The 12536-nt window shown below is 40.7% G+C and overlaps 1 protein-coding gene across 3 annotated transcripts; it reads left to right on the top strand.

Annotated features, from left to right (window-relative positions):
* The first annotated feature begins 4810 nt into the window (after positions 1 to 4810).
* LOC133407740 (B-cell receptor CD22-like) lies at positions 4811 to 12443 on the top strand. 3 transcript variants are annotated; one of them, XM_061685935.1, is made up of 10 exons: positions 4811 to 4853; positions 4930 to 4978; positions 5160 to 5483; positions 5688 to 5909; positions 6588 to 6833; positions 7444 to 7695; positions 8404 to 8482; positions 9013 to 9040; positions 11444 to 11745; positions 11849 to 12443. In XM_061685935.1, exons 2-10 carry the CDS (start codon positions 4942 to 4944, stop codon positions 11907 to 11909), a joined length of 1551 nt encoding a protein of 516 aa, XP_061541919.1. In that variant the 5' UTR covers positions 4811 to 4853; positions 4930 to 4941; the 3' UTR covers positions 11910 to 12443. The 3 variants fall into 3 exon arrangements, with proteins under 3 accessions (XP_061541919.1, XP_061541917.1, XP_061541918.1); XM_061685933.1 differs by having other exon boundaries at positions 6588 to 6866; XM_061685934.1 differs by lacking the exon at positions 4811 to 4853 and having other exon boundaries at positions 4862 to 4978; positions 6588 to 6866.
* Positions 12444 to 12536: the final 93 nt, after the last annotated feature.

Here is a 12536-nt window from a genome sequence, read left to right as displayed (position 1 = left end):
AGATGTTCAAATAGTTTTTAATTGTATGCTGGGAAGGTTATTTATTAACTTTTTTTTTTACCTAATATAATTTGGATTTTTATTTAGTAATTCCACATTTATAATTTGGATTTTTATTAAGTAATTTCATTTATACTTCGAATTTTTATATTTTTTTCCTGATTTTTCGCTACAATACAGTTTTTATAGCTGGTTTGTAGGAGTGAAGTTAAAAAAAAAAAAAAAAAATCTGTCATATTCATTTGCAGCCAACCTTGTTTGTAATTGTCGACATACATTTGAAGTATTTGTAATGTGAGATGTTGAACAAATAAAACAGCTGTGAGGAAGAATACATTTTTTGGCCTTTTTCAATATGGGTGGTATCTGTGAAGATAAGTCTTCAAAAAAAAAAAAACTTTCATGTGATGAGCAATGTGTGAAATATAAAATGTATTTTTCAAAAGTTAATCTGTCAGACATTGCTAATTAGTGAACTGCTGAGCATCTGCTGTTGCTTCTGAGCAGTGTATTGTAATGAACCTGATTATTTAACAACAATGTATTCAGTATGGCCATATTTGGACACTTAACAAAACTACATTGCAAGTGGTAATCTAAAATGCATAGCACATAGCAATGTACTAGGGTCGGGAGCGTGCTGGAGCCTATCCCAGCTATCTTTGGGGCGAGAGGCGGGGTACACCCTGAAGCCAGCCAATCGCTGGGCACATATAAACAAACAATCAATTTAGAGTCTTCAATCAACCTTCAATGCATGTTTTTGGGATGTGGGAGGAAACCAGAGTACCCAGAGAAAACCCACGCAGGCACGGGGAGAACATGCAAACTCCGCACAGGCAAAGCAGGCACGGGGAGAACATGCAAACTCCGCACAGGCAAAGCCAGATGTGAACCCGTACCCTCAGAACTGTGAGGCGGATGTGCTAACCAGTCTTGCACCAAGCTGCCTTTTTTATGTGTGGAGGGAGAACCATACCATGGTTCTCCCTCCACCATGCTTCACAGTTGGGATAAAGTTTTGATGTTGCTGTGCTGTGCCATTTTTCCTCCACACATGGCATTGTGTGTTCCTCAAAAACAATTGAACTTTGGTTTCGTCTGTCCACAGAATATTTTGCCAGTAGTGCTGTGGAACATCCAAGTGTTCTTTAGCAAACTTTTAACATGCAGCAATGTTTGTTTAGACAGAAATTGCTTTCTCCTTGGTGTTCTCCCATGAACCCCCTTCTTGTTTAATGTTTTATGTATGGAATATAAGCAACATTGGTGCATTTTCTCCATTCATAGACCGTTTGTCTAACTGTGGACTGATGAACATCAATACATTTAGAGATACTTTTGTAAACTTTTCCAGCTTTACACAAGTCAACAATTCGTTATTGTAGGTCTTCTGAGAGCTCTTTTGAATAATGCATGTTACACATCAGGCAATCCTTCTTGACAGGAGACAATTCTAACCTGGTGTGTTTTCTAGTGGCCAGAACAGCTTTAAGTCACACCGCCAATCTTTTCTCATTGATTGGACTCCAGGTTGGCTCGGGCTGGTTTACACCTGAGCCACACCTGGAAATCTACCACACTTTATTTGTTAACGGAGTTTTTGGCATGTGCCAGTCATATCTGCAGGTATTCAGGTGGCACTCTGGGGTTCTTTTTTGTCTTTCTCTTTTCTATTTTTTACCTCATTGAGGATTCTGCGCTGTGCTCTTTGCAGTCATCTTTACAAGACGGCTCTTGAGCAAACTTCAAACATAGAGGAAGAGAACCAACAGTGCTGAACGTTCTCCTTTTTTGGACAATTAGTCCAAAGATTAACTGATTAATATCAAAACTTTTACAGATACTTTTGCAACCATTTCCCGCTTTATACAACTCAACAAAACTTTATCGTAGGTATTCTGAGACCTCTTTTGAGCAGGGCATGGTATACATCAGGCAGTGCTTCTTGACAGGAGACAATTCTAATGTGGTTTGTATTTTCTAGTAGCCAGAGCAGCTTTGAGACACACCTCCAAGCTTGACCTTTTGATTGGACTCCAGGTTGGCTCACACCTGCCTCTCATTAGCTCTGCGAGAATCTGTAACCGAGAGGTTTCGCTTACTTTTTTCCTTGCCTGTCCTGTGAATGTTATTTTCATTTATCCATCTATTTTCTTTACCGCTAATCCTCACTAGGGTCACAGGCTGCTGGAGCCTATCCCATCTATCTTCTGGCGGGAGGCGGGGTACACCCTGAACCGGTCACCAGCCAATCGCAGGGCACAGAGAAACAAACAACCATTCGCACTCACGTTCACACCAAAGGGCAATTTAGAGTCTTCAATCAACCTACCACGCATATCTTTGGGACGTGGGAGGAAAGCGGAGTGCCCGGAGAAAACAATAGTATTTCAAACAATAGTTCTAATTGCCCTATGGGTGCATGAAGTGCATCTTGGCTAAGACAATACATTTATGGCCTTCGCACTCATCAAAGGTGCGCATTTCAGTTGTAGATAGAGGGCTCAGTGAACAAAATGCCTCAGAAGAATTCTTCTCAAAACATGTCCTCAAGTGCACCTCCCTATTCCAATATTTATTAAATTGTCAGCCAAAAGAGGACAATCTGTTTTCAAGCCACACTTTTGTAGGAAAGCACACAACTGGGTTTCATGTGCATTCTGGGAATTAATTACCGGGTTTTCAGAGAACCATATATTCTAGCAAATGCATATTTAGGCAACGTTTCACAATATTTCAGAGAACTACCATATTTTACTGGAATATTACAGTTAAAAGGTTTTGTGATTTAAACCAGCATAAGGTTTGGCTAACAAATGAGGTTTATTGCCCAGAAGGAAATGCGGAGATGTTATTAAAGTCATCACTGCCTCTTTATGCTTTTCGCAATATTATGGAGGTGTAAGGTCGACGAAAGGTGCTCTAACTCATAGAGCCAATATGATAACGTTTTTTGACACAAAAATCATTGGCTCTTTGAATCACAGACCCTCACATGTTGCTCCATAAAGCCGCTGTTTATTATAGTACTGTTTTTACTGGTCTGTAAAATATTAGCTTTGAACCACTCCGCTCTTGTGTGTGTGTGTAAAAGCCACATCTGAACCGACTGGTTTGTCATGAATGGCCGTGGGGAATAAGAGCTAATGCTGTGGCTTGGGAATCTTCCCATAAAAACACACACTCCTTTGAGTAAATCAATCAATCATTCAATACAACTTTATTTTACTAATACCTGTCATTTGGATAAGTGGAGTGTAAAGGCATTCACAGATGACTGACAAGCGGGTTGTATGTTTGTGTGTTCCCCCAAAAATGTGAGACATAAACTGGTGAAAAACCATAAAATTATCATGCAATTTCTTATAAATAATTGTGAGGGTTGGCCATTAACATGGTTCTTACATAACGTGTTATCTACTACTCTTAGGTTTTAGGAGTGTCATTCATGGTAGTATCCACTGCATTTCTGTTTTGCATTTCTTTTGTTGCCCTTTGCTTTCAGTGAAACTGTCAACCTGCCGCCCAATAGTGTAAATGGTACGGTCTTATTCACACTCTCCCACAAGGTATTGTGTGACTGCTTGTACTAAGGAAGAATTTGTTATTAATTCTTAGTGATAAAATGCATAAATTTGAGGATATACTGCGGCTGAAATAAGTATTTAACACGACACCATTCTAAAAACAAAGCTAGTGGTGACTTTTTCATCCATCTATCACGGGGGAGAAGACCCCCGGGGACGACCCGGGACACGCTGGAGAGACTACATCTCTCTGCTTGCCTGGGAATGCCTTGGGATCCCCTCGAAAGAGCTGGACTAAGTGGCTGTGGAGCGGGAAGTCTGGGCTTCCCTGCTGAGGCTGCTGCCCCCGCGACCCGACCTCGGATAAGCGCAAGACAATGGATGGATGGATGGATGGATGGCTTATCCCCACTCGGGTCACGGGTGTGTTGGAGCCTATCCCAGCTGACTTTGGGCGAGAGCCAGGGTACACCCTGATGTGGTCGCTAGCCAATCGCATACCTCACATACCTCTATAGACAAACAACCATTCACAATGACATTCACACCTACGGACAATTTAGTCTTCAATTGACCATACAAGTTTTTGGAATGTGGGAGGAAACTAGAGTACCTGGAGAAGATCCGCATAGGCAGAGGGAGAACATGCAAACTCCACACAGGGAGGCATTTCAACCCTCGACCTCAGAACTGCGAGATGGATTTGCTAACTGGTCGGTCACCATGCCAAAACTTTTCCCACTACCGAATTTGACTGTATACAATATATGTACAGTATATCCATCCATCCATTTTCTGTACCGCTTTATCCTCACAAGGGTCGCGGGCGTGCTGGAGCCTGTCCCAGCTATCTTCGGGCGAGAGGCGGTATACACCCTGAACTGGTCACCAGCCAATCACAGTATGTGTGTGTGTGTGCACATTTTTTATTTATATAAACACATATATATGTATATGTGTAATACTTTTACTAGCTGAGGTTTAGAAATTCACAACTTCCCAGTTTTATGGATCGTACCATCATATTACACTAACCCTAACAGAAGCAAACCCAGTTTGTCTAGCAGATGATTCTGGTATACAGAGTCAAAAGCTTATACACTTAATCTAGCAGTGTCTAACAAAATTAAACAATCTAAGACGAACATTTACCTAAACCTTTTTAATTACTCAGCCAGTTTTTGATATATTTTCTAAAATCAACAACTTGTTGACTGTGCCCTAACTCTCATGAGAGCGGAAGCAGAGGGGGACTCCTTCCATCCTCACTTCTGCTTTTTCAGACCACTCACTGTTTCTTGTTAATGGACAGTGCGTTAGTAGGTGCGTAATGGTTATATATATTTTTTTTGTTTTACATTAATTTGAATCGTCTTCTAACAAATGGAGTGTGTTTCAGGTTGATTTGACAATGAAGGAAAGTAGGATTATTTTGGTATTCATTTCAGGTAAGCTTCATTTTAACTGTGTTATCAGAGATGTAACTATTTATTTTATGAGACATCAAAACCCTGTAATGACCCAAAATTGGTTAAAGCTGGATTTTGGCTGTATAATCATAATTCTTCCTGTCATGCCTGACATTTTTGTGAATAATGTTCATCCGTACTGACTTCCTTTGCTCTAAAGGTGTATTGAGTGGAGACTGGGGAGTGACATTCGAGAATCAGTGTGCCTTGGAAGGGACGACAGTGCTTGTGAGGTGCCAGTATGATTACCCTCTTTTTCACATTGTCACTTCAACTCGCTGGTTTCAAGCCCGGTGGGATTCAGGCAGGTATATCAAAACCTCTGCCACCCCACGCCATTTTGAATATGTGGGCAAGTCCTGGAAAGACTGCAGTCTGAAGATCCATAACATAAAACGTGCTGATGAAGGACATTACCTATTTCATTTTGTGACGGCACTGAAGAGTTGGACGAGCAAAAATACACTTTATCTGTCAGTAAAAGGTACAGGCACTTTTACTTTTAAATAGGGCTGGGCGATTAGTGGGTTTTATTGATTGATTGTTCATTGCGATTTTTTAATGGCTTCTTTTAAACAGTGGCATTTTTGTGAAAAAATAAAATGCAGATTTTGTTTTAAGGCAATATCGCCCAGGCCTAGTTTTGGGTGCCATTCGAACGTCTCTTAATCGCGACTTTCTGGGGCAGAACTGACCGCTGCTGTGGAGCCAAGCACTGTGACAGAGGGGCAGTCTGTCAGCCTGACTTGCAGGATCGATTGCGGCATGCTGTTGCATGTCTGGTACCGAGATGGAAAAGTGGTACCACACCCGTTCTTCCAGGCCAGCAGAAAGGATTCTGGGAGGTACTACTGTGCTGTCCTCGGACAAGAAAAGATCAAATCGGCCTCTGTGGCTCTAAATGTTCAATGTGAGTAGTTTTTGTTGACTCTTTTCAAGGCAGAAATCAACAGCAACATTACAGACCTTTTAATGTGCAGGACGGCATGGTTAAAATCATACATTCATCTGCGTTGTTGTCATACAGTTAGAAAATGTATCTACAGTTGTGGCTATTTTGAACATACAGGTTAGGGGAATTTAAGACTGAAAGTTGCCCGTAGGCATTAAAATATAAGTGTGAAGGTTTGCTTGTTTGTTTGTTTGGGGCGGCATGGCTCAGTTGGTTGAGTCGATGTCTCCCAAGCTGAAGGGGTTTGGGTTTGATCCTGAGCTGTTGTTACCATGTCTCTATGTGCCCTACAAATTACTCACGACCAATCCAGCGTGTACTTTCTTGCTCACATTCAGCTGGCAAAAATGCATTGTAATAAGAACATGTTTTCATTAGTGATTCATTAGTATGTTGGCATTTTTCATTCATATCAAAATGTCAAATTGTTCAATAAGACCGCAAGTGCACATTGCTGATGTCAGACAGTGATCGTATTTGTTGTCTACTGATTATGCACTAGATCACAATCAATATATCCCAATATAGTTATTTTCTCCCACTCTTAGTGAGGTGTTGTCTCATTGTGCGATAAATGAAATGTTGATCTAAGTTTTAATTCTCTGTGTTGATGAACTTTGTTTTTGTTTTAATCAGATGCTCCGAGCAACGTTGTGTTGTCAATTACGCCACCAGGAGATGTCATCAACGGAAGTGCCGTAACTCTCGGCTGCAGCGGCGATGCCAACCCACCCATTCCACCAACTGGCTACAGCCTGTATAAGGGCAATCAATTGCTAAGTTCCGGACCAAGTCACACCATCTCGCTCCTTCAGCCCAGTCACAGTGGACTGTATCATTGTAAGGCCTCCAACAATATCAGCTTGAAGGGCATCACGTTTGGTAAATCGACTGAGCTCAACCTGGATGTGCAGTGTATGTATTCTCAGATGATGATCTCATATATGTTTCATTTGGATTTATTGGTGTACTGACGATTCTCAACAGCAAACCAACTTGCATATTGCTGTGACGTGAGTCACATGACCAATCCAATCTTTTAACTTCTTACGCTTACCTGTGATAGTTATTTCAAGTGCAGTAATCGCAAAAGATCCCAGTGTTGTAATAATTATAAAACATTGTTTTGTACGAAATCATACTAAATTACTGGCTCTCCACAAATAAGACAAGATACAAATCTGAAGGAGTGACATAAATTACAGTATATCCATCTTTTCTTCCTTTTTTACTTCATGTGGGCCAGGTGTCCAAATATTTTGCTCCACATAAAAATATTGTGATAGAAGTGTTATGTTAGATTGTCACACATTTCACAGTTCTCATATTTGAACTGACATTTCAGTTTGTGGGGGACCTGAATGACAGCAGATTATCATTATCATTGACTTGTTTTTTTGTTGTTGTTGTTGTTGTTTTTTTGGTCTCATTTTTCATCTAACACCGGACTTGACTTTTTCATATTTTCCATCAAACTTCTTGGTTTTACCAGATCTGCCAAGTGCTGCTGAGGGCAGTCGTGTCAACATGATGTGCAGCAACACAGCCAACCCTGCCACCCACAGCTACATCTGGTACAAGTGGACCAGCTCCAGCTCCCTCCTCCAAGTGGGTGCGGGACAGATGCTGTCTCTTCCCGCCATGGAAACGCCCCACACTGGAATCTATCTCTGCCAGGCCCGGAGCCAACTTGAGGTCATCAACTCAACGAAAGTCCTACTTTTAAAGGAGGAAAATAATTCTGGTTTGTGTTTCATCCCTGTCAAATATACAGTTGAAACCAGAGATTTACATACACCAGGGGTGTCCACACTTTTTCAGCATGTGAGTTACTTATAAAATGGCCAAGTCAAAATAATCAACATATACAGCATTTATTTATGCAGTAAATATATTGCGAGGTTTTTTTTATATGTAGAATATATGTTGCTGTACCTTGCATAACTGCACGGAACCAAATTACACCATCGAACTACTCATATAAAGGAAAATGATAAAAAAGCACCGACCAGAGAACTAAAATGGAAGTGTATGTAAACTTCTGGTTTCAACAAAAGTAAGAGGCCTATATGTAGTCAGCCACTCCCCCACACTTATCATGTTAACTTTTTGAACCAACTCAACTGTTGAAATGTAAATTATGGTTGCCGTTCTTTCTCCCTTCAAAAGCAATTGACTTCACCGACTGTAACTTCTTCTTTTCAACTGACACTGCACACAAACTACAGCGGCAGAGAAGAAGACCAAAATTATCATTAAAACCATTTTTCATGTTTTCTCTATTGGTCTACCTTGGAAAAATGACGTGGAAGGGTTTGTTTATTAGGGGCGCTATCTGAGAAAGTTCAGTCTATTTCCACCCGCAAGTTAGGTATATGTGACATCATAGTGAAATGTCCTATTTTGTGCTTGTCAGTACACCTACAGTACCTACCTAATTTTATCTCCACAGGTCATCTGTCTGTCCGAATACTTGCTGGACTTGGAGCCTGTATCTTTGGTATACTTGTTCTAGCTCTTCTTTTTCTCTGGTAGGTCGCTGATATAGTGAGTGATTGTGTGTGTGACTCAGCAGTTCACAAGTAACCTATTTTTGACATCTAACAAACATGGGTATTTTTGCACTTCCTCTCTATGCTTGTAGTTCAAGTGCTGTGCAACTTTGTGGATCCCTATTTCCTAACCAAGTGCTGTAAGGACGAAACATTCTCAGGGCCCATTACTGACAGGGGCCCTGGGAAATATCTTTTTCAATTTGCCACATTGAAGTGGTGGTGCCCAAAATCTTGTTTTTCACGGGTCCCCAAATCTCTGGACCCTGTACCTAACACGGCTTCATACAGTATATGCTTAAAAATACTTCATATATACCATAAAGTATAGGACACAGAAGATTACTAAAATACAGCAATACTGTAGTGCAAATGTTAAAAATTCAAGTTTTCATCTGAAGAGAAGCCCATTTGTCAATGGAAGATCCCCCGCCCCCCAAATAATTTGTTAAACAAAATGCTGCTTTTCATAATATTTAAATGATTTGACTATTTTATTCCTGTTGTAGGAAAAAACAGAGGAAGACAGGAAAAAAGGTTTGTATCGTCCATCCATCCAAGCATCATTTTATTCTACTTACTTACTCTACTTGGTCTGACTTTGCTGTCCCTGGCCAACTCTCCTAGTTTCACCACAGAGGCAATCCCTGGCCAGCTGTGAGACAAGCCTTTTTTATACAGACAACCCCCATAGCGGAAAAGCCAATTGTTGTTTGTTTTCACAAAACCTTGCCTATAAGGCATATTCCTCCAACTGTGTGATTTGACACAGAGCTGGCATCCTGAAATCAGATTATTATGATGTGTGACATCAGCACTAAAGGGCTGGTGCTGACGTTGAGTGTCGGGTGTGAAATGTCAAACCTCTGACTTACTTTTCTGGCTATGCCTTTTATTTAGGCTTTGGGGGTTCTGGTGCCCTTCCAGCTCTTGTGCTACCTCTGAAGGCAGAGCGGCACAGTCCCCCAACTCTGTGTTAGTGCCATTTATACAAAACAACAACATGAGGAAAAGGTGGAAAAAATACCAGCTTTTGCAGACAGTGTAAAAAGGCTATACTGTACGGTAGTCCTTGCAGTGGGTGCTTGGTCTACTCAGAGGTCCCCTCCCGGTTGGACCTTTTCACCTCCACAGGTAGATGCCTGAAAAATAGATGCCCAAGCCACCTCGGTTGTCTCCTCTTAATGGAGAGCAGTAGTGTCTCTACTTTGAATTTCAAGAAACAAACCCCAATTGCAATGAAGTCGGGACATTTTGTGTAAAAGGTAAAAAAAAGTTTTTTTAAAAAAGAACACAATACAAAGATCTTCAAATCTTTTTCAACCTATATTCAAATGAATACAGTACAAAGACAAAATATTTAACATTCAAACTGATAATTGTTATTGGATTATTTTTTTTTCTGCAAATATTCTCTCATTTTGAATTTGATGCATGCACCGCGTTCCAAAAAAACATGACAGAGGAGCAACAAATGACTGGGAAAGTTGAGGAATGCTAAAAAAAAAAAAAAAAAAAACTGTTTGGAGCATTCCAACGGTGAACAGGTTAATTGGAAACAGCTTTGTGTCATGATTGCTTATAAAATGAATGACTTAGTTGTTCACAAGCAATGATGGGGAAATATTCACCACTTTGTGAATAGCAGCGTTAATAAATAGTCCAACAGTTTAAGAAAAAGGTTTCTCATCATACAATTGGAATTTATGGATTTCATCATATACGGTCCATAATATAGTCACTGATGGTGTAGTGGTACACTCGCCTGACTTTGGTCCAGGCAACGTGGGTTCAGTTCCCACTCAGTGATGGTGTGGATGGTTGTCCGTTTCTATATGTGCCCTGCGACTGACTGGCGACCAGTTCAGGGTGTAGTCTGCCGTTCGTCCGAAGTCAGCTGGGATAGGCTCCAGAGCCCCGCGACCCTAACCAGGATAAGCGGTGTTGAAAATTGATGGATGGACAGTCCATAATATAAAAAGATTCTGAAAATCTAGAGAAATCCCTGCACGTAAGCGGCACGGCCGTTAACCAACACTGAAAGCTTGTAACCTACGATCCCTCAGGTGGCACTGCTCTCAGTGCTCAAATGCTTATTGAGTGTTGTTAAAAGGAAAAGTAATGTAACGCAGTGCTAAACATGCCCCTGTCCCCACTTTTTGGGAACGTGTTGCAGGTATCAAATTCAAAATGAGTAAATATTTCCAACAAACAAAGTACATAATATCAGTTTGAACATTGCCTTCATAGTGTATTCAATTAAATAAAATTTGAAAAGGATTTGCAAATAATTGTATTGTTTTTATTTACATTTTACACAATGTCGCAACTTAATTGGATTTAGTATTTGTCTGTTTAAAGCCCGTCACCCTGTCCTTCACCATTCATCATCATTCATCATTCCCTTACTCGTCAAGAACAAGATATTTGAAGTTCACTGCAACCAGGAGGGTGCACTCCACCTTTGGCATTCAATTTGATGGTGCTGATTATCTTCCGGGTAGCTTCTGTTTATCATCCCGGTAGCTTCTCGTCACAGCAAGCATTTAAGAGAGACAACTTGATGAGACCATCTGGCCTACCTATTTTGCAAATAGAAGGGATGAGATGTTACGGCCAGGACAATGGACACCCTCTGCATCTTGGCTGTTTTTTGTTGTTGTTTTTTTTTGGAAGTACTCTCCACAAATATAATTAACAACCAGCAACAATCCTTTTGACGATGTCCAAATTTCAGTGACCACCCTAAAATGGTCAATATAGGTAGCAGTACATACAGTATTGGAAGAAAAACAATTGTTGCCACTTGTTAGGTTGCTAGAAATTGCACATAGCCTATACAGTAAAATACTAAGATTTTACTTCCAAGGACATTGCTCATATTTTTGTGTTTTGCTGTCTTGCACATAAACTAATCACTCATTAATAATGACCTATCAGGCGATGGTTCCTTTTCAAGAAGTCAGCTCTACCGCCACTGAAGATCAGTCCAATGGCATTTATACCAACATCAACTTTTATACAACATCTCCTCAACCTCTGGCACGAAAATACTCGAAGAAACAACATGACAATGTGATGCATGTGTATGGACACATGAAAACCAGATGCCAACGCTCACACCCACAGTCACGTAATAACCACTTGTCCATTTCCAATGAGAATGATGAGGTTACCTACTCTACAGTCACCATTGACGTGAAAAAACCTCATTCGGACAAAAACAGATCACAAGAATCCAGGTAGGTTTATTACCCATGCTGTAAAACACTTACGATATTGATGCAGAGTGACATGTAGTGAACGTAACTGAAGGGACTCATTCCTACTTTCTTTTCCATCTAGGTGCCAAATGGGAGAGTCTGCCGACTCAGTAATCTATAGCACTGTGGCTAATTCTAGCTGAGCGAGTGGCATTTTGTGTGTGTATGAGGTTTAATTGGGACCTCAGAGCATTTAAATGCATCTTGTATAATTCTACATATAATATATATTAATGTAATTGAGTTATTTTTTTTAATTTAAATTTGATGACTTGTTAATAAGAAATTTATAATAAATCTGTGTACTATATTATATTTTGCATCAAGGATATCGTACTATGAGTTACAATTATAGTTGTGGTGAAAATGCTCACACGCAGTAGAAAGTACAAAAAAGATTAATGAATATACATCCATCCATTTTCTGAGCCGCTTCTCCTCACGAGGGTCGCGGGCGTGCTGTAGCCTATCCCAGCTGTCATCGGGCAGGAGGCGGGGTACACCCTGAACTGGTTGCCAGCCAATCGCAGGGCACATAGAAACAAACAACCATTCACACTCACAGTCACACCAACGGGCAATTTTAGAGTCTCCAATTAATGCATGTTTTTGGGATGTGGGAGGAAACCGGAGTGCCCGGAGAAAACCCACGCAGGCACGGGGAGAACATGCAAACTCCACACAGGCGGGGCCGGGGATTGAACCTGGGTCCTCAGAACTGTGAGGCTGACACTCTAACCAGTCGTCCACCGTGCCGCCATGAATATACA

The sequence above is a fragment of the Phycodurus eques genome, chromosome 9 (assembly GCF_024500275.1).
Source record: "Phycodurus eques isolate BA_2022a chromosome 9, UOR_Pequ_1.1, whole genome shotgun sequence".
Taxonomy (NCBI): domain Eukaryota; kingdom Metazoa; phylum Chordata; class Actinopteri; order Syngnathiformes; family Syngnathidae; genus Phycodurus; species Phycodurus eques.
The sequence above is the reverse complement of the archived record's forward strand: the minus strand, read 5'-3'. Positions and strand labels throughout refer to the sequence as shown.